Here is a 21,837-nt window from a genome sequence, read left to right on the forward strand (position 1 = left end):
CCCAGCCTAGACCAGCAATAAAATTGGAAGCTTTACAAATAATCTTGGTTAACCAAAGCTGACGGTTTATTTCGACCTTCTCCTCTCTCATACTAGCTAAACTAAAAATGACTTGGAAACATAGCTAGTTTACCTCTTTCTCTTCTCTTCCAGAGGTCTAACCCGCAAACATTTAACCCGCAAATGCTTTTTAATGAGGGCAAAGCTATGTCTCTTCACCCAGGGGATTCTGTTTTAACAGTTGTCTCGACTTGTTATTAAATTTCTGACATGCCCCAGTTCACTGAGACTCATTTGTTCTCTTCCTTCTTTTCCTCCCTCCTACCTGCCCAAGCATTCAGGCAGCGTATTAATTTCTCAGGTCAGCAATGCTATCTTCTCAGGCAGTCAAGCAAACAGGTTAAGGTAGAAACACAGCAATTTCTCATGAGACACACACAAATATCAGTATAAGGAGTTTTGAGTCTTCATGTGACTGACCCTTCCACTATTTCATGGCACTGCTCCAGAAAGCAAAGGCAATAACAGGATGGTTGTGAACTAGTTTTATTTTTACTTTGGAGTGAGATCAGTTAAGAATGGGAATGAGCCAGGTGTGGTCAAGCTTGTGCCTAAATGCGTGCTTGGATGTAATGCATAACCCCGGGAGAATTCCCATTTCACCCCCTTTGTCTCTCCCATCAGCACCAGAAACAACCTGACTTCCTTCTCTATGTCTGCTACTAACCATTCTTCAACTCAAGTTTCCTCTTCTCTGTGGCCCATGCTGCAATGCAATGGAGGCTTACAGTTTCTCCACCACCTTCTTGCCTCTAAGACAAACAGAATGCTTTGGAGGATGTTAACGTTGCAAAGAGAGACAGGAATTTTTTTTTTTTTTTTTTCTCAGTACACGGTCCTGTCACTGCTGTGGCCTCTCCCGTTGCAGAGCACAGGCTCCGGACACGCAGGCTCAGCGGCCATGGCTCACGGGCCCAGCCGCTCCGCGGCACGTGGGATCCTCCCGGACCGGGGCACGAACCCGCGTCCCCTGCATTGGCAGGCGGACTCCCAATCACTGCGCCACCAGGGAAGCCGAGAGACAGGATTTTTTTAAGTGCGGGGAGAATTGCAATACGACCTGACAGTGTTAGAGTGGTTTTATTCCCATAGAGCCTCACAGTCTAAATGGCTCCAGAGTGATTTCTCCCAGCTCTTTCTTTACTCTCCTCTTGCCTCTTCTTGAGATCTGAACTTCAACATAACATCCCTTTAATTCAGGGGCTGATGCTACTCAGACTCCACCATCCTTCAGCAGACTTTTCCTTTGATTCTCCCAAAGCTGTCTTGCAAATAACACTGTGTAGGAGGACACGAAAATGAAAAGGAAGTGGCCTTAAGTTACGTGGGGTACCAGGAATATCTGTTTGCACACTTGATCATATTTATACTCTCATTTACCGTGAGGTAGGTGTTTAGAACCGGCATCATTCTCACAATTTCCCCCATCTTGTAGATGAGGAAGCTGAGGCCCAGGAAAACTAGATGATTTGCCCAAGATCACACGGCTATGAAGTGACAATATTAGAACTTTCTAATAGCCAGCTTTGCTCCTGGCATCTCAGAGAAAACTTCAAACTGCCTTTATCTCAAAACAGTCCTACTTCTGGTATGAAGAGTTGCAGCTACTTAAACATCAGATGTTTTCCTCTTGGCAAAGTGACAAGGAAGAGGGGAGGGACATAGTGGAGGGGAGGGGAACCAGGCCAGCGGCATTGCTCACAGGCCACCTCTGCACGTATTTAATCAATTAAGGAACCATGGGGCTAGCAAAAAGTCTCCTTTAAAAACGGACATACCTTCTGGGCAGGTTAAGCAGCTTTCAGAGACACCCAGACAAGCCGGATCAACTTTGGGAGTTGCCCAGTAGAGCAATTCAAGTGTAGTACTTTAACCACCAGTCAAGAGGTCTTTAAAAATAAGGTGTTCTTTATACAATGGGATACCACACGGTGATAAGAATGAGTCAGTGCACAACTGCATGAATACATCTCACAAACAGCAGAGGAGGAAAGAACTCAGACACCAAAGAATACATATCAGGTGATTCCATTTTATGAAGTCGGAAAAAGGCAAACCTAATCCATGGTGTTTTAAGGGGTGGAGTGGGGAGTAGGGGGGGGGGTGATAAAATAAAATGTAGGTGTCCCTTACCTTCTTGGCTTCTGGAAACCCTGAGTAGAGGCCACGGGCCCCCGAGTCAGACAGACCTGGGATCAAATCCTAGTTCTGCAACTGAGTGATTTTAAATACGTAACTTAAATCCCCGTGCCTCGGATTTTTGCATCTATAAAATGGGACTAATAATACCTTCTTCAAAGGGTTGGTGTGAGAAGTAAATGAAATAATGTACGTGAAATGCCACGGCAGCATGCGTAGGTGCCGTAATAAACGGTAACGGTGGTGATCTTGCCCCTCTCGCCTGATGGTAAAGCAGGATCAGAGAACAGATGGGTAAGAGCACAGACAGAAGGAAAGGAATCAAAGGTGTGCAGAATCCACTCGACTGCCACACGGACAGTGCTGTTTCTTCCCTTTCACTGCCCACACAGTCTCCTGGATAGGGCTGTCTGCAAGTGCAGGCCAGCCAGATGCAGCCAAAACAAAGCTGCTTTGGTCCCATCCATGCTGGCCCTTGCTAGGGACCTGAGACGGATCAGATAAACCAATTTGAACTGATGCTCTCATAGTGGTCGCTGGTAGCTTACTGGGTTACCCTCCTGGTTCAGCTGCACGTTATCCAGCGACTTATGGATGTCCAAGGCCGTGACCTAGGCTGGGTGGATCTCACCTTATGCCAGGTCAGCAAGGAACCAGGTGTGACGGGGTGCGGCGGACAACTTCAACAGGGTAGTACTAAGGCTGGTGCCGTAGGAGAGAAGCCAGAGCCCAGAAGCTCCAGGCTGTACAGAGCCAGAGAACTTGGGTTCCCTCCACCTGAGAGAGGGGACAGCTGTCCCTCTGGGAAGGCCTATCAGCTAAAAGATGTATGGCTCCTGAGAGAATAGAACTGGGGAAGACTCTTGGATTTGCATTTTGTATTGTTAACTGACATCCAAGGGCATCCCTACAGGAGAAGCAAACCGCGGTTGCCCACAACATAGATGGACTTGGGGACGTCACGCTGAAGGGACAAAGCCAGACTCAGGAGACCATGTGAAGTTCTGAACCAGGCAAAACAGAAAGCCTGGGGCCAGAGGTGGGATTGACAGCAAAGGGCACGAACATTTTTGGGTGATGACAGTGTTCTGTAACTTCACTGAGCCAGTGGTTACCAGGGTGTATGCATTTGTCAGAACCCATTGAACTGTATACCTGGGATGGGTGCAATTTATGCAAATTATCCCACAATAAAGTTGCTTTTCAAAAAAAACACATTTATTTATTTACTTATTTATGTCTGTGTTGGGTCTTCGTTGCTGCGTGTGGGCTCTAGGCACGCAGGCTTCAGTAGTTGTGGCATGCAGGCTCAGTAGTTGTGGCGCACGGGCTTTGCTGCTCCATGGCATGTGGGATCTTCCCGGACCGGGGATCAAACCCGTGTCCCCTGCACTGGCAGGCGGATTCTTAACCACTGTGCCACCAGGGAAGTCTCTAAAGTTGCTTTTAAAAGAAAAAAAAAAAAATTGATGTCTTAGTCCTTGCGGCTGCTCCACTCTGGGAGTAACTGGGGAGGCCTGTAGGAGAAGGTCAGGAAAGTCCTGGCCTCTATCATTCTTCCAGCACATTAATGTTTGCTCAGTACCTTACAGTTAGCAAAGCACTTTCTCCTCTTTTGACCGTCACACGCTCCCTGTGAGGTGGGCATGATTAACCCCATTTTGTAGCTAGGGAAACAGAGGCACTCACACGCTAAAAGACCTGAATTACGTCTCCTAACTTCGTATCCCCACATCTTTCCTGGAAATGGCCTCGGGGATCACCTAGGTCCAAGAAACTAAGGTTCAGAGAGTGGAAATAACTCTACAAAGCTGCACTGTTCATTAAGGAGAGAGGCCAAAATTGAAGGCGTGCCCCCTCCTACAACAAAGGGAATGAGGAGTTGTTCAGTTGGGGTCATCCTAAATACAGGTGGCCCCTTCCTTCCCCTTCTGCAACACTTCCAGACCGGGAACAAAGAGACACATGGAAAACAAGAGCCAGGCTCCTGTGGGCTCCACCTCTCCCTGCACGGGGCTGCCCCCGCCCTAGCCCCTGAGTCCCAAGGGTCTTGTTACTGTAACGAAGCACAGCACCGAGCCCATGCATTACCTCACCACAGTCTGGCTTATTTCCTAGCACAATTGTCCAGAGCTTGCTCCATTTCCCCCTCTGTTGGCTGTGCACCCTTAGCCCATTCCTCCCTGCTGAAATCACAAAGCTCTGCCCCGAGTGAGCCTGCAGGAGCCTCCCCCTCCTTCCCAAAGTCCTTTACTTTAGAAAGAGGCCGGTGGGGCAGAGCCTCTGTATCCTATGGCCCCTCTGTATATACATTCTGAAAGCATGCGTGTGTGTTGGGTGGGGGGAGAGGGGGTTAGAGCGAGACATATATGATGGTGTGTCCATAGGGGAAAACATCCTGGGTGAATCACAAGAGACAGTTGATGGTGTGTAACTTTGGGGACAGGAATTGGAGCGTGGGAGGAGGGAGGATTCTACTTTCCATTTTGTTTCTTTGCTGTTCAATGTGAATTTTCCAAACCAATGTACTTGGATTACATTTATTTATTTATGCCAGTGAGGCTAGTCTGGGCCGGGAAACTATGAGCCATTTTCTTCTTATAATTATCTGTATATAAAAAAAGAAACACGAGAAGGATTAATTTTTGAAAATAAAATAAGCACCTAAAAGGCACCACCTCCCTTTCTCCAGGGTGACCAAAACATGCAACAATTTAAATGATAGAAGAACTACGAATAATTCACCCAAATGAGATGGAGCCAGAGAGGGGTGTAGGAAGGAGAGGCCCCAGGAGTGGAGCTGGCCGCCGTTCCTCGGTGGTTGATCACTCCCCTTGGACCACTGTCACCCCTGATTTGTACCTCTGCTGGAGTCCTCTCCTACCTGTCATTTTAGCCATCTGTGTGCTTGCTTTACGCACTGGCCCCCGACACTCCTCAGACAACAATCTGTTTAGGGCCAAGGCTGCCTTACTCTTCTTGAAGCTTTCAGAGCTTGCTGCACGCAGGGTAGAAACTGAAGGAACATGTATCGAATATACCGGAAGCCAGTCTCCAACAGGTGGGAGGGCCGTGGGTCTACACCACTAGATTCTCTACCACTTGCGCTCAGAAGCCCTCACCAGTTTCTCATGTTGCTTCGTAAAGTGCATGGTAACGTTCAAACTCCTTCACATGTTTACCGAGACCTTCCCTGCCCCGGCCCACACCTGTCTTTCTGCCTGGTTCCCAAGACAATCGTGAGCCCCAGCAGTCAAACTGGTCCCTTCACCACTCCCAGAGGCCCCTTGAGGCTCCCTGCCTACAGGTCCTTGCTCACGTCTTGCCCAATCTCTACCACCGAAACCCGGCTCACACAGTCTACTCCCTGGAGACCCAAATGTGCTCCCGGCTGGGCTTGCTTCCTCTTCCAACCAACCTCGCCTTGCATTACGGTCATCCAAGCCTCCCCGACGGGAACATCAAGATGTGTGTCTTACCCGGCCTTTCCCTGTGTCTGTGACAGGGCTGGGTCCTGAAGAAAGGGAGAGGGAGGAATACGAGTTCGAGGTAGAATTCGGCGAAAGGCTGGATCGAGAGACAGGGTTGGGTTTAGGGTTAGAATTAGCACGGGGTGAGTCAATTCCCAATCCCATCCACTAGGCGGTGCCCGCAGTCTCATTCCGGTCAAGACGCCTCCGCTTTTTGAAGTTTATTACCTGTTTTACAAGTTTCCTTCCTGCCCTACTGTCCCTTTAAGAAGGTGATCCAGGTGAGGCCTGGACTCCGCCCCGGGCACTGGCCCCGCCCCCCGCCCCTGCCCGGCCTGCCCGGCTCGCCCAGTCCTCGCACCCAGGCCCAGCCGTCCGGGCCTCGGTCCCAGGTCCCGGCCCTGCGCCATGGAGCGGCGCTGGCCCCTGGGGCTCGGGCTGCTGCTGCTTCTCTGCGTCCTGCTGCCCCCGGGGGCGCGCGCCGTGGAAGGTACCGACCCCCGCCCCGCCCCTCCCCCTGCGCCCGGAGTCGGCATTCCTGAGGAGGCCCTCTCCGAGAGCCCCTCTCCAGCGCTCTTGTTTTGCCCGGCTGCCAGGCGATCGACTGGCCAGGCCGGTCTTTGGTCTTTAACCCCAAACAGCTGCTTTCCCGGGTCAGTCACCCCCAGCCCTGCTGGCCAGCAGTTTTCTCCTGGGGGTGGGGAGAGCATTTCTGGCGGAAGCAGCGCCCAGACCTCCTACCCCAGCAATAGTGGGGACCCCTCATTCCCAGGGAGCCCCCGGCCTCAGGCGCCCAACCCAGAGATCGGAACCCTCTGAAGTCAGAAGTGGAAGTCGCTTTGTGCCAACCTAGGCTGGGGGACGGAGGGACCTGCCGCTGGGGGGTGGCTTAGGACTCGGGAGGCAGGGGCTCCTGGAGGCAGGGGTCAGGCCTTCCGTGTGGACACTTGCATGCTCTGTGACCCTACTACCCCCGCTTCTTGGACTCTCCGCTGTGTCTCTACCCCCAGTCCACACCCCCAATCGGGAGGGGCAAGGCAGGCCCTTTGCCAGAGTGAGGGACCTTCTGCACCCAGGAGCCCCCTCCAAAGTCCCCTGTCCACACCCCAGAGGCTGACCTCCTCTCTCGCGCATCCGCCCTTCCAGTTGTGCGGCTGATGGGTCCCCCGGGCTGCACCAGCCCCGCCGAGTGAGAGGCTGCCCGTTCTCTCTGGGGCTGCTCTTCCTAATGCTTCCTGCGTTGACTTTGGTCAAAGGTCCAGCCCTCCAACCCTTGCCCCACTCTGCTTTCCTCCCTTCACACTCTGGAGGAAGACAGGCTGATCATCGTAGCCCTTCACTCCTCCTTCCTGGGCTGGTTTCCTCTCCTAAATCTCAGGAACTCACAGCTGTTAACAGAATGCCGAAGCCTTGGGGCCGGGGGGCACAGGAAGAGGAATGTGGGTTGCACGCGTGCGGGGGCCTTCTCCCCCAGAGATGACAGGCCCCCTTTCTCTCCACCTTCAGTCACTCTGATGGATACTAGCAAGGCACAGGGAGAGCTGGGCTGGCTGCTGGATCCCCCAGAGGATGGGGTAAGTGTCAGGGGAGGGAAGGACCTAGGGTGGCTCAAGGCTGAAGGCCAGTGTGAAATGGGGCGGTGAGGTGGGTGGAGGAACGTAGAAAAGAGCAGGAAAAACTCGAAGTGTCTCCTCTGGGAGGGGGAGGGAAGGGGAGGGGAGTCAGAACCTCCCGAATGTGTGGAGGCTTGGGGGGTGGGGGGCGGGGGGGCGGGAGGGGGGTCAGGCTTCACCCCACGGGGACCGGTTCAATGCCTGGCTCCTCCTCTCCCTGCCCCAGCAAAGGAGGGCTGAATACTTGTGAGGACCTCGGGGAAGATGAGAGTGACACATCCTGGGAAGAGAATGGACCATCCCTGGGATGGTTGGGAGCTGAGACCCAAACGTAGAAGAGTGTCCTCCACCTGAGGTCCGTCCATCCCAATGGAGTTGCATAGACAGGTTTCGGGGGGTCTGGGAACCCCATAAAAGAGTATTCGAAGTTGTGTAGCTGTATGTGGCCTTTTTTTTTTCTTTTTTTCTGGAGAAGAGAGCCAGAGTTTTCATCAAAATCTTCAAAGGGTCTTTGACTCTCCCAGAGTTAACAGCTGCCCCATTCGAGGTCCGTAAGCCCTTGACACCTCCCGTGCCTTCCCCAGCCCGGGCACACCGTGCCGTCCAGGCCCCTTCCCTCCTTGGATATTCCAAAGACCCAGTGAGCGGAGGTCGGGTCTTGTGAGTCCCATAGAGCTTCCTGTCACTCAGCAGATCTGGCCCCGGACACACGGGAGCCTCCCCAGGTGCTGCAGCCTCCGGGACGCTGGCCTCAGGCCTCTTCCTTCCGGGCCTACACCCTGTTCTCTGGGTGTTGTTCCCTTTTCTCTTTCCTACTCCGGGAGGAAGCCAGCCTGTATTTCTGGGGATGGGGTTACTTGCTTTCTTTCCCTCGGAGTCCTGGGGCCCTGGCTCCCCTCTCGGCTCTCCCATGGAGTGGCCTGTAATTAGAATGAATAGACGAAACCATAATGTATCCTACAGGAGGGGCTGCTCAGAAGATGCTGGATTAGGCCAGCTCTGATAGGCACCTCATCTCACAAAGCAGCTAAGCACTCCACAGTGAGGGCTGCAGGTCCATCTGCATCTGCTGGCTCCCACAGGCCTCCCCTGCCACCCCACCCAAATAACTCTTCCCTAACTGGGCTGGAGTGGAAGCAAGGGCCCTTTTGCAGCTCAGGCTAAACAGCTTTTTTTTTTTTTTTTTTTTTTTTTTTTTTGCGATACGCGGTCCTCTCACTGTTGTGGCCTCTCCGTCGCGGAGCACAGGCTTCGGACGCGCAGGCTCAGTAGCCATGGCTCACGGGCCCAGCCACTCCGCGGCATGTGGGATCTTCCTGGACCGGGGCACGAACCCGCGTCCCCTGCATCGGCAGGCGGACTCTCAACCACTGCGCCACCAGGGAAGCCCCAAGCTAAACAGCTTTGTACTAGGAAGGCAAGGAGACAGCAGCGGTCACATTCCCACTGTCTGCCTTGTCCCCCCTCTACCCCTCCCCATCTTTTCAAAACACACACACACACACACACACACACACATTCAGATTCACGCTCCCCAGAATGTAACTATGTAGCAGCCAGCAACCAGAGTGATAAGTGAAAGGATCCTTGTTCCTGATCCTGGGCAGCTGCTTCTCCCCCATCTGTCACTGCTGGAACTGGGGGAGGCGAGTCATAGCTGGGAACATCTGCTCCTGGTCCAGCTGCCGCCCTGGTGGTCTAGCTAATGAGCTGCGCATGAACCCCCACCGCCTTTCCACCTGACCTCCACCCCAAGCCTTCTACTCCGGCTTCCCCATCACAGCTTCTTCCTAAGAACAGGCTCTAGGTGCCTTCTACCATTGCAGCCTGGACACCCCTTGTCTGATCTTTGAACTCCCTAACTTAGTACAAAAATAGGTGCCTCACAGCAACATATACTTCTGCCCCTGCCCCCATGCCACCCCAGACTTTAGTTAATGGTGCTTTTTCTCGCCTTTTCCCAAAGCTGCGAGTAGCAATGAAAACCCTTGGGAAAGTGAACTTTCTATGGGCCTCAGTCTCTTCTTTATAAAATAAGGGGGTTGCAACCAAAATATCAATGGTATGTTTTATAGAATTTGAGAGCTTCTTAAATTCATCTGGCAGAGAATATATTTAAGAATGTCTGAGGGGGCTTCCCTGGTCGCGCAGTGGTTGAGAGTCCGCCTGCCAATGCAGGGGACACAGGTTCGTGCCCCGGTCCGGGAAGATCCCACATGCCGTGGAGTGGCTGGGCCCGTGAGCCATGGCCGCTGAGCCTGCACGTCCGGAGCCTGTGCTCCGCAACGGGAGAGGCCACAACAGTGAGAGGCCCGCGTACCGCAAAAAAAAAAAAAAAAAAAAAGAATGTCTGAGAATTCTTTTGAAAAAAGAAGAAGAATGAAATAGGAAACTTGTCCTACCAGATATCAGAACGTACCATACAGTATATCAATTTTAATTAAAACATTTGGCATTGCACGAGAATATTCAGATCAATGGAACAGAATAGAAAGTCCCCAAACAAACCCACATATTTGAGATTTTAGTGTGTGATAACATTAGAATTGTAAATCAATGCGGAAAGTATAGACTAGTCAATAAACTGACAATTTGGTGTCCATAATTTTTTTTTTTTTAAAGGAAGAAGGTAAAGTTACATCTTCACACTCTACACACAACAGAATTAATTCTAGGAAGATTAAAGTCTAAACCTAAAAACCAAACCTAAAAGAATGTTAGGAGAAATATAGAAGGAGAAGACCTTTATAAGTTTGGGATGGGAGAGCTTCCCAAGTAAAATATACAACACAAAAAGGAAAAAAGATAAATGTAAAAATTTTTTAAGTATGTCAACATCACAGACATCATTAGCAAAATTAAATGGCATGACGGAGAAAATATATGAAATATGCATTTCAGGCTTCCCAGGTGGCGCAGTGGTTGAGAATCTGCCTGCTAATGCAGGGGACACGGGTTCGAGCCCTGGTCTGGGAGGATCCCACATGCCGCGGAGCAACTAGGCCCGTGAGCCACAACTGCTGAGTCTGTGCGTCTGGAGCCTGTGCTCCGCAACAAGAGAGGCCGCAATAGTGAGAGGCCCGCGCGCCACGATGAAGAGTGGTCCCCTCTTGCCACAACTAGAGAAAGCCCTCGCACAGAAACGAAGACCCAACACAGCCAAAATAAATTAATTAATTAATAAACTCCTACCCCCAACATCTTCTTTAAAAAAAAAAAAAAAAAGAAATATGCATTTCAAACAAATGATTAATGTCTATAATATAAAAAAAAAAAATCATCCAAATGAACACTCAAAAGATAACAGTAGAATATCAGGCAAAGTTATAAATACATAACTGCATAAAAATACAAATAGACAATGAACAAAAGAGAAATGCAGAACCTCCTCCTCAAAGAAAGGTAAATTAAAATGGCCAGCAGCTGTTTTGTTCATAAGATTGCCAAAAGTAAAAAGCTCATTAATATCCACTGTTGATGAGGTTTTGAGAAAATGCGCCCTCCTGCATTGTGAAAGTGTAAATTGATAAAGCCTTTGTGGAGGAAAATTTGGCAGTATCCTCTTATAAAATTTGTACTATATTTACCCTTTGATACAGCAGGTCTACAGAAATCTTACAGGAATCTGTACATGTTTATTTAAAAAGTAAAAAATCACTAGAAGTTACTTAAATATCCAACAATAGATGAATGATTAAATAAATTATGGTACATCCATACAGTGGGATACTATTTTATGGATTGCTAAAAAAAATTAGGTAGATCCATATACTCTTGTGGATATCTTTCAAAGACTTTTTATTCGTTAAAAAAGTAGGTTATAGAATAACACTTGTATATTTTTTTAAATTATGTTAAAAACAAACACACATGAAAAAAACATTCAAATGTTTCTCTAGAGGCACTGAAAATGATCTGGGAATGGGTGGATGGATGGGAGGACTTTCACTTCTTGTTATATGTAAGTTTTTATTCTTTGACTTTTTGTAATAAGCACATAGAGGCAGAACGATTAAGAGCATAAACTCTGGAACTTAGAGTGTCTGGGTGCACCTCCCAGCTCCTCCTCTTAATAGCTGGTGCCTTGGGCAATACATCCTTTAACCTCACTGTGACTCAGTTTCCTCATCGAAAGTGCTTAGAATAGTGACTGGCCCATGGTAAGCCCTACGTTAGTGCTGGCCGTTATTATTATTAAGATTAAATGTAAAAGAAGTTAAGGAGGATGGTCTGGATGGTATCTAGGGGTCCAACCAACTCTTTCCGTTGTTGATGTCGATAGTGGCTGGCTGTTACTGGAAGGAATACTGGAGAGAGTGAGATTCCCTCATACAGAAGAGTTTTATGCTTGTTCTCACCCTCCAAGGGTCAGAGGCCTTAATATCAAATGCAGTCTCCTAGTCTCTGAACAAATAGGCAGAAAGTTTTTGTGCATGAGCTTTTGCTACAGAAATCTGCCTTTGGGGTACCTGACAGCTCTGCTGATGGTGAAAATGGTATTCATGCTCTTGCAGTTGGCGTGGGCTCGTTGAAGAGTCCAGAGCTGGCCAGGGCTGTCAAGGGGGTGTGGTCTTGCCCATGCTATATCCAAATAAATCTCCGACCCTAAACATTTAACCTGCTATCCTGGGGCCGGGGGGTGGGGAGAGGGCAGGACAAGTAGCGCGAACCTGGGCAGCTCTGACACCAGCTTCCTCGCCATCCGTTCTAGAAAGCGAGCATTTGGGGAACAGGTGAGGATGACTTGGAGGCTGACGCTCGCTTTCCTCTCGCAGTGGAGTGAGGTGCAGCAGATACTGAACGGGACACCACTGTACATGTACCAGGACTGCCCAGTGCAAGAAAGCAGAGACACTGACCACTGGCTTCGCTCCAATTGGATCTACCGGGGGGAGGAGGCCTCGCGTGTCCACGTGGAGCTGCAGTTCACCGTGCGGGACTGCAAGAGTTTCCCCGGGGAAGCCGGGCCTCTGGGCTGCAAAGAGACCTTCAACCTCCTGTACCTGGAGAGTGACCAGGATGTGGGCATTCAGCTCCGGCGGCCCCTGTTCCAGAAGGTGCTTCCACCCCTCGGGGCCATTGCAGCCCTGACACTGATCGTTGCCCCCCTCCCTTCCGTGACCCCGTTCCGCTCAGAAAAAAGAAGGTGGCAGAAACAGGAAGAGAGCGTAGGTGTGGAATAGTGGAAAGAATGTGCGACTAGAAACCAGAAGGTCTGGATTTGAGCACCTTTTCAGCTGTGTCCCGACACGGGGCGTGTCACGTAACCTCTCTGAGCTGTTTTTCCTTGGCTTAAAGTAGTGATAATAATATTTTATTATTAATAGTATGACTGCCAGCCTCATCTATTTGAGAGGCTTTTACAAGCATCCACTGAGATAAGAGCATGGCATGGTGGAGGCAGGGGAGAGGTATTTGGACTTTTTTCGTCCACGCTCACGACATTCGTGTGTGACACGCACCCATGAGCATCCCTAGAGTTGGGTGGGAAGACAGTTCTCTGCAGGCTACTTTTTAATCCCTTCCCTTTCTTTCCTACTTAAGAAAACATACTAGAATGCAAAAGAGAAGGGAACATATTATTATAGTATGTACTCTCATTTTTTTCTAAAGAGCAGCTATTGTAAAGTTTGCTATTAGTAATAAATTAACGATGACACACTTTATAACTGATCACCTCGCTGGCACTGAGGTTGGGAACACATTTTTTTTTTTTTTTTTTTTTTTTTTTTGCGGTACGCGGGCCTCTCACTGCTGTGGCCTCTCCCGTTGCGGAGCACAGGCTCCGGACGCGCAGGCTCAGCGGCCACGGCTCACGGGCCCAGCCGCTCCGCGGCACGTGGGATCCTCCCGGACCGGGGCACGAACCCGCGTCCCCTGCACCGGCAGGCGGACCCTCAACCACTGCACCACCAGGGAAGCCCAGGAACACCTTTGAATAGTGGAAATTATCTGGGCTGTAGCATCCCACAGCTGGGTTCCGATCCCAGCCCCACCATGCAGTAGCTGTGTCATCTTGTCTGAGGTCTTCACCTTCTCTTAGCCTTAGTTTCTTCATCTGTCAAATGAGGAAGGTGATGCATCCCACCTTGTAGGATTATTGCACGGAGTCGACAGTGTAATACACATAAAAATGCTTGGCTCGGTAGCTCCCATGTCATCATCCCTCTGTTTATGCCTGTGTAAACTGCAAAGCATTAAGCAAAGAGTCGTTTCTGTTACGTAGGGATGAATCGTGACTTAGCCATTTTTCCCTCTTCCCCACGCCTCCTTCCCAGGTCACCACAGTGGCTGCAGACCAGAGCTTCACCGTTCGAGACCTTGCGTCTGGAGCCGTGAAACTGAACGTGGAGCGGTGCTCCTTGGGCCACCTGACCCGCCGAGGCCTCTACCTCGCTTTCCACAACCCGGGCGCCTGTGTGGCCCTGGTGTCTGTCCGGGTCTTCTACCAGCGCTGCCCTGAGACTGTGCACGGCTTGGCCCAATTCCCCGACACTCTCCCTGGACCAGGCGGGTTGGCCGAAGTGGCAGGGACCTGCTTGCCCCACGCCCACGTCACCCCTGGCCCCTCGGGTGCACCCCGCATGCACTGCAGCCCCGACGGCCAGTGGTTGGTGCCAGTGGGGCGGTGCCACTGTGAGCCTGGCTACGAGGAAGGCGGCGGTGTCGAGGGCTGCCTTGGTAAGGAGACTCGAAGAGGTGGTAAGAACCTGGAGGGACCACTCGGGGGAGGGTCTACCGGGTGCCAAGGGAAGGAAGGAAGCCGACGCTCCACCTCAGTGATTTCTAAACAGAGCGTCCAAAGGCCCTAGGGAGACACACGCAGGGGCGTTCCCAGCACAAGCGATTTGCGATTTGCGGGAGGGGTGTGATTCTCCCGGTTAAACGCTGAACAACCAGAGCTCTGTGTCATTCTCTCTCCAGCCTGCCCGAAAGGCTCCTACAGGGCTGACGTGGACACGCCCAGTTGTCTCAAGTGCCCCGAACACAGCACAGCCGAGTCTGAAGGGGCCACCGTGTGCACCTGCGAGACCGGGCATTACCGCGTCCCTGGGGAGGGCCCCGCCGCAGCGTGCACGCGTGAGTCCGGGGCCGGGGCCGGGCCGCCGTGACGCGGTACAGGACGTTGGCTAAACCGTGCTGGGGTCCGAACTTTCCAGAGCCTATCAGATATCAGGGACCATCCAGGGTGCCAGCCACTGAGCGCCCCGAGCACGCACACCTGCCCTCCCTGGAAGAACGCAGAGATGCGGTTCAGCTGTCTTTTCCTCACTAGGAATCGAATCTCCGGGCAAAGGCCGCGGAGGACTTGGAGAATCGGGGTTGGGAGAAGGCTAGGGGCCAGTAGCTCCGGTGAGGGCCGCGCTGCTTCCTGCTGATGGCCTGTCTTCTCCCACAGGTCCCCCCTCAGTCCCCCGAAACCTGAGCTTCTCTGTTTCGGGGACTCAGCTCTCCCTGCGCTGGGAGCCCCCAGTAGACCTGGGGGGACGCGAGGACGTCAGATACGATGTGGGGTGTTCTCAGTGTCGGGGAGCAGCGCTGGACGGGGAGCCCTGCCAGCCCTGCGGGGGAAGTGTGCGCTTCTCCCCGGGGCCCAGCGGGCTCACTACGGCCGCTGTGTGCGTGGATGGCCTCGAGCCCGACGCCAACTACACCTTTAACGTCGAAGCCCAGAACGGAGTGTCGGAGCTGGGTGCCTCCAAGCCCGCCAGCGCCTCGCTCAGCATCAGCATGGGGCATGCAGGTGAGGGGTCTGGGGGGCCAGCAGGGCCTGGGGGAGACCGGAGGGCACAGGACCACGGGGATAAATTGGTGAGCAGGAAGCAAGGAGAGGCTTCTTAAGGGATTTCCTCCCTCTGGCCTCGCAGAGACCCTGTCAGGCTTGTCCCTGAGGCTGGTGAAGAAGGCGCCGCGGCAGCTGGAGCTGACCTGGGCGGGGTCCCGGCCTCGCAGCCCCGGGGTTAACCTCAGCTACGAGCTGCACGTGCTGAACCAGGTGAGCGCACGGCGGCGGCGGAGCACCTCCGCTTTCGCGCCTGGGCGCACCGCAGCGTTCCTCGCCTGGGACGCAGGGTGGGAGAAGGCTGCCCGCGGTGAGCCGTGTGGCTTTCTCAGGACTGAACCCTGCGCAGAGCCCTGCCCTGATCACTCCGCAACCCACCCCTCGCACGTGTGCCCCGGGCTGCCCTTCTCCTCCACCAGGTCCGGTTTGGCACGGCCCCGGTAACACGAGTCCCCATCCACAGGATGAAGAACGGTACCAGATGGTTCTAGAGCCCTGGGTCCTGCTGACTGAACTGCAGCCAGACACCACGTACACCGTCAGGGTCCGGATGGTGACCCCTCAGGGCCCTGGCCCCTTCTCCCCTGACCATGAGTTTCGCACCAGCCCACCAGGTGGGTGGGTTTCTCTGTGTTCTGTCCCAAACACACACGCGACTGTCATCCCCCTGAGGTTTCTCAGACCCTGTTCCAGTCAGTGATCTTCCTTCTTTGTCTACACACACACACACACACACACACACACACACACACGTAGACGCTGCCTGGGCGGATCGCCCCGTGCAGAGCCACACCACACCTCCTCAGACACACCTTCTGATGCCGTATGCCGCCAGCCAGCATCCTGTCCCGTCGCCTGACCCCTCAGGTCAGTGTCCATCGGCAGACAGAGCGAGCTGGTGGTCCCTGGGTGGGGCCCTTTCCGCAGGCTCTCTCACCCACGCTCACACCCCTCTCCCTGGTTGGGGAATGCACACCCAGAGCCGCCAAGAGACCGCCCCCCCCCACACCGTGTGCCCTGCCAGCCTCCATCATCCCTGTGGCCGCTGAGCACCCCCAGACTTCTTCACCCCACGTGCCTATAGTTTCCAGGGTCGTGACTGGAGGAGAGATCGTGGCCATCATCTTTGGCCTGCTGCTGGGTGTGGCTCTGCTTCTCGGAATGCTTGTCTTCCGTTCCAGGTGCTGGTCCTGCTTTGCCCCCGCTTCCGCCACCCTGGGTCCCTTTGCCCTGGCAGGAGCTCCTGAATGTAGCCCAACAGCCCTCCCGTCCCCTAGTACCAAAGTGTCCCCGCACCACCCTCTCCCCGCCCCCTGTTGTTTCTGGGGCAATCTCAGCTGCAGCGCGTTTGGGCCCCGGAGGTGGTCCTGGGCCCGGGAAGAACGTGGTCCCCGACCTCACAGGAGAGCTCGGCGGCGACGGCCCCAGAGGCAGCAGAGGCAGCGCGATCGTGTCGCCGATGGGGACAGAGGTGAGCCAGGAGCGCCTGTGTGTGCGCACGCGCGTGCGTTGGGACGGGACCGAGGGACCCCCTTTTGCTAGGACAACTCTGGGGGCGCAGGTGGGCTCTCTTGTCCCCAGGGCTCTTGCGTTTTGCTCCTTAATTAACTATGGTTAATTAACTTCGTACCGACAGTCCCGCGGAGGCTCCGTGCAATTGCCTGTTAGCTGTTGGTGCCACTGTCCCGACACTCGGGCCCCAGGGAGGCCCCCTCATCCTCCCTGGCTGGGTCTGCGGGCCGAGGCTGGCTGGGAGGGACATGGCCGGCAGGCTCCCTGAGGCCCTCCCAGGAATGTGGGCTTTCTGCTGGTCGCCTCGTTGGGCGCCCCGCAACAGGGGGAGTCTAGGGACCATGCAAGTAACAGAGCGGGCGCGAGGCTTGTCTGGGAACGTGAGCGAGCTGTGAGTGACCGAAGGAGTCCGGTGAGCTGCGGGGAGGCGGGAGGCAAGCAGTTAGGGTCAGTGAGCCACGGGACCATTGGGTAACTGGAGGCCGTGAACACGCTCTCGGGCCTGGGTTCCGGCCCACCGCTCTGGGCCCCGGCTGGTGAGGACACACGAGCTTTGCGTGTAGACAGCAGCAGCAATGGCTGGGCCGTGGAGACGCCGTTGCTGAGGATAGAGACTGTCTTTCCCTTCAGCCAGGACAGGACTCCTGAGCGCTGGAGTTGGCCTGAGCCCTCCCTGGTTCTCCCCGCAGAGGACAAGCTGTGGCTGAAGCCTTACGTGGACCTCCAGGCGTACGAGGACCCTGCCCAGGGAGCCCTGGACTTCACGCGGGAGCTCAATCCGGCCTGGCTGGTCGTGGACACCGTCATAGGGGAAGGTGAGCCCTGTGGCCCCCTCTGTGTGGCACCCAGAGCCCCTTCCTTCCGGCCCTTCCCTGTGGAGCCCAGCCGGCCTCTCCTCTGGCCCGAGAGCTCCCAGATGAGCTTCCTCCCTGCTCTACCCCGTGTCCCGCAACCACTGTGTTCATGTGTTAACCCCCTTATCAGGTGTCCGGGAGCGGCTCCTGCCTCCTGCACCATCTGCTTTTGTGGTGGTGGAATTTCTGATAAAGAGCATTAAACACATCATCTTTGTCAGGAGAGGGGTCGCACTGCCCCGGCTCAGGCCCTTCTCAGATGGTTCCCAAACGTGGGGGGGACTCAGAGCCTCCCTAGCCCCTCATTCCACCCCACCAGGGGCCCAGTGTCCTTGGGCTGCCCCGATCCCTTGGGTCACCAGGGAAAATGGATCTGAACAGAGAACAAAGCTCAGCAGTGTCTTGACTGATTGTGTGGCCAAGTGACCGGAGGAGCTTGCGGAAGAGAGGCGGCAGTGGTCAGCCTCCCCGGTCACTTGTGCACTGGCCCTGACCAGCCGCCCTTCGTGATTACAACCCAGCCCCGCCGCACAAGCCCCACTCACCCAGCATCTCCCGAGTATCAGAACTCTGCTAACTGGGGAGACGGTGCCGAACAGCTGGCAAAGCTGCCCTCCTGTTCCAGACTCCCGGCCCCTGGCCCTGGGAAGTACAGCCAAGCCCTTGTCTCGGGGAGGAAGGTACAGCATGTTTCTGATCCTCTGGTCCAGAGAAGAAAAGGGAACTAGAGGACTGGAGATATCGCTGCCTGTCCCCCTGGGGAGCCTGACAACGCATGTGGCCGTGACCCTGTTTTCTTTCCACCCAGGAGAGTTCGGGGAAGTATATCGAGGGTCCCTGAGAATCCCCAGCCAGGATGCCAAGACTGTGGCCATCAAGACCTTGAAAGACACATCTCCCGAGGGCCACTGGTGGAACTTCCTTCGAGAGGCAACTATCATGGGCCAGTTCAACCACCCGCATGTCCTGCACCTGGAAGGCGTTGTCACAAAGGGTGCGAGGGGTGGCGTCCAAGAGCGCGCGGGGAGGGAGTGGGAGAGGAGGGGTGAGACCACCGGAAGTGGAGGGGCCATGTGCTGTCCGAGGCAGGAAGTCTGGTTCTGGGTGGAGATGGGGTGGAGGCTGTCGTGTGATCTGTGCTTTGTGTCTCAGGAAAGCCCATCATGATCATCACGGAGTTTATGCAGAACGGAGCCCTGGATGCCTTCCTGAGAGTAAGGAGGGCGGAGGACCAGCTTGGAAGGGGGAGGAGCCACGGAGCCCTGAGCGTTGGCTCTGGGTCCGGGAAGAGGAGATCCAGCCCATCCCCCAACTTGCCCACTCCCTGCTGCAGGAGCAGGAGGTCCAGCTGGTCCCTGGGCAGCTGGTGGCCATGCTGCGGGGCATAGCGTCTGGCATGAATTACCTCAGCGACCACAGTTACGTCCACCGGGACCTGGCCGCCAGGAACATCTTGGTGAGTCAGAACCTGTGCTGCAAGGTGTCTGACTTTGGCCTGACCCGCCTCCTGGACAACTTTGATGGCACCTATGAAACCCAGGTTAGAGCCTTGTACTTATCACACACACACACACGCACACTCACATGCCGTACGTACGGTCAGGATGTACAGAGTACACGGTGTGTGCTCATGTGGACACAGTTACTTCCCATGCCCTTCTGTGCCCTGAAACACGTCAGCCTTCTGCCCCACGTGTCCTATTAGGGCGGAAAGATCCCCATCCGTTGGACAGCCCCCGAAGCCATAGCCCACCGGATCTTCACCACGGCCAGCGACGTGTGGAGCTTTGGGATCGTGATGTGGGAGGTGCTCAGCTTTGGGGAGAAGCCCTATGGGGAGATGAGCAATCAGGAGGTGAGCCCAGGTGTTTCTCACGCATCTCACGCCCTCCCCGAATCCTCCATGGCCCTCTCCTGCAAATAGCCTCATTTCTTCTTTCTGACCCGCAGTTCGTCTGCATTCCTATCCACCCGTCCCCTCCACCTCACGCCCTGTTGTCTGGACTACAGCCATCCTGGTCAGGGGGTCTGGAGGCTCCACTGCAACGATCTTGTGTGCACAGAGCTTCCCCATGGCCTTGCCGGGTTAGCTTCTTACCCCCTTCCTCACTGCAGGTAATGAAGAGCATTGAGGATGGGTACCGGCTGCCCCCGCCTGTGGACTGCCCCGCCCCCCTCTATGAACTCATGAAGAACTGCTGGGCCTATGACTGTGCCCGTCGGCCCCCTTTCGACCGGCTGAAGGCACAGCTGGAGCATCTGCATGCCAACCCCCACTCCCTGCGAACCATTGCCAGCTTTGATCCCAGGTAACCACACTGGGGAGGGCAGATCTAGGAGAATGGAAATGCACATTTGGCCACATCCATCAAGCTTTGGGCCTGCGGAGCTCCCGACAGAGTCAGGCATAGGAGGCAGCCCAAAATCTGCACCTTTGGGAAGAGCGCGCTCTGATGGAGGAGATGCGGTGTCTCGCCCTTGATAGCTCTGGTCTGATGGAAGATAGGAAGCAAACACACTGAGATGCAAAGTACATATAAGCAGCTGCCAACCTGATACCTGCTCCAGGGAGCTTGGTCACTTAGAATGGGGTAGGGAAGACAGAGAAAGCAACAAGAGCCAGACGGGGAATGCACGTCATGACTGAGAGGGGCAACCTTGTGGCATCTGGGAAGGGGCCCAGATCCCGTAGCCACCAAGGGTTGGGGAGCTGAGGGCATGCCAATTGCAAATAGTGCAGGGTGCAGAGAAGTTTGGACTGTATCCTGAGCCTAGAGAACTACTGACCAATTTTTAAAAACTGTCCACGGGAGGGACATGATCATTGCATTTTACCAAAAACATTGCCAGAGTATGGAGAATCAACTGTTTGCAGGGGGTAAGATGGGAGAGACGGGCAAGGCTTCAAATGCTTTATCGGGTAAACCAGCCCTGGCGTGCTGGCCTCTGTATCAAACCACCATATATAACCTTGTTTCTGGGAGAAAATGTTCTCCAAGTTCCAACTTTTGAAACTATCTCTTGGAGCACAACTCCCTTATACACTGGAGACCGCATGTGCTAATCTTTCTGGAATGTTGGATATTTTTCCCCCAGCAGATTTACTTTACTAATGGTTTTTGGCTCTGGCTGGCTTTAGGACAGGAACACTCCTTGTATTGTGGGTGTCAGAGTGCAAGAATAACAGCCAAGGTTGGAGGTGGCAAGCAGGGGGCTGCTCCCAGAGCTCGGGGGGCCACCCTGAAAAATGCCGAGACCACACCGGCCTTCCAGGGCCTCTGCTCACCTCGTCTTCCTGCTTCCTCTCAGCTGGGATAGTTGATACTTCATGTCTTTACCGGCCCCCATCAGTTGCCCAAAAGCTGGCCACTGCAGTGCGGATGGGCTGGTGGCACCTTCCGTTTGGACCCCCAAGGCCGCCACTGGCCCCCGGTCTGTCAGTCAACCTGCCCGGTTGCTGTTGCCAGGAAACTGGCCAGGAAATGGGTTCGCTGACAATGGCCGGGCGAATCCACAAAGTCTAGATAATCTCTGTGCTCAGACACCCAACTTGACTGCTGCCTGCAGATGCAGGAAAGCCCTGCATCCCCCCCCCGCGTGTGACTGAGGTAGCCCACGTCCCACAGAGCGACCCTTCGCTTGCCCAGCTTGAGTGGCTCAGATGGGATCCCCTACCGGAGCGTGGCTGAATGGCTGGAGTCCATCCGAATGAAACGCTACATCCTGCACTTCCACTCCGCGGGGCTGGACGCCGTGGAGTGTGTGCTGGATCTGACGGCCGAGTGAGGACCCTGGGGTCCCGGGGGGGGGGGGGGGGGGGCTGCTGGGGTCTGAGGCCCGAGACTCACTGATTCCCTCTCCTTGCCCACAGGGACCTGGCACAGATGGGGATCACGCTGCTGGCGCACCAGAAGCGCATTCTTTGCAGTATTCAGGGCTTCAGGGACTGAGCCTTCCCCTCACCCACCCTGTCCTCAGGGGGCAAGGATGGGACCGTGCTCCCTCGACCTGGACCTGCCCTGCCAGACGTAGGACTTCGGTGCTACTCCTGCCCACCCTTCCCTGAGGAACTCCCTCTGGAGCCAGGAAGCCCATTGTTTTAAAAGGGGGGGAGGGGTAGAAGTAAAAAGATAATTGTGGGAGTTGGGGAAGGGCTTAATATATATTATTTACACATGCATATATATTTTCGTAAATAAACAGAAACTGAATTTTCAACTTTTCTTTTTTTTTTTTTTTTTTGCCGTATGCGGGCCTCTCACCGTTGTGGCCTCTCCCGTTGCGGAGCACGGGCTCCGGACGCGCAGGCTCAGTGGCCATGGCTCACGTGCAGCGTGTGGGATCCTCCCGGACCGGGGCACGAACCCGCGTCCCCTGCATCGGCAGGCGGACTCTCAACCACTGCG

General features: G+C 54.2%; 1 protein-coding gene across 1 annotated transcript; it reads left to right on the plus strand.

The window, feature by feature from the left end:
- Positions 1-6,003: 6,003 nt before the first annotated feature.
- EPHA1 (EPH receptor A1) lies at positions 6,004-21,648 on the plus strand. The gene is made up of 18 exons (XM_059073471.2): positions 6,004-6,159; positions 7,176-7,243; positions 12,058-12,339; positions 13,561-13,963; positions 14,207-14,362; positions 14,682-15,026; positions 15,151-15,278; positions 15,529-15,679; positions 16,150-16,246; positions 16,469-16,536; positions 17,267-17,392; positions 18,240-18,425; positions 18,584-18,645; positions 18,765-18,971; positions 19,137-19,286; positions 19,547-19,740; positions 21,058-21,213; positions 21,303-21,648. The coding sequence occupies exons 1-18, from the start codon at positions 6,078-6,080 to the stop codon at positions 21,379-21,381; spliced, it is 2,940 nt and encodes a 979-aa protein (XP_058929454.1). The 5' UTR covers positions 6,004-6,077; the 3' UTR covers positions 21,382-21,648.
- The last annotated feature ends 189 nt before the right edge of the window (positions 21,649-21,837 follow it).

This window comes from Kogia breviceps, chromosome 9 (genome assembly GCF_026419965.1).
Source record: "Kogia breviceps isolate mKogBre1 chromosome 9, mKogBre1 haplotype 1, whole genome shotgun sequence".
Classification (NCBI taxonomy): Eukaryota; Metazoa; Chordata; class Mammalia; order Artiodactyla; family Physeteridae; genus Kogia; species Kogia breviceps.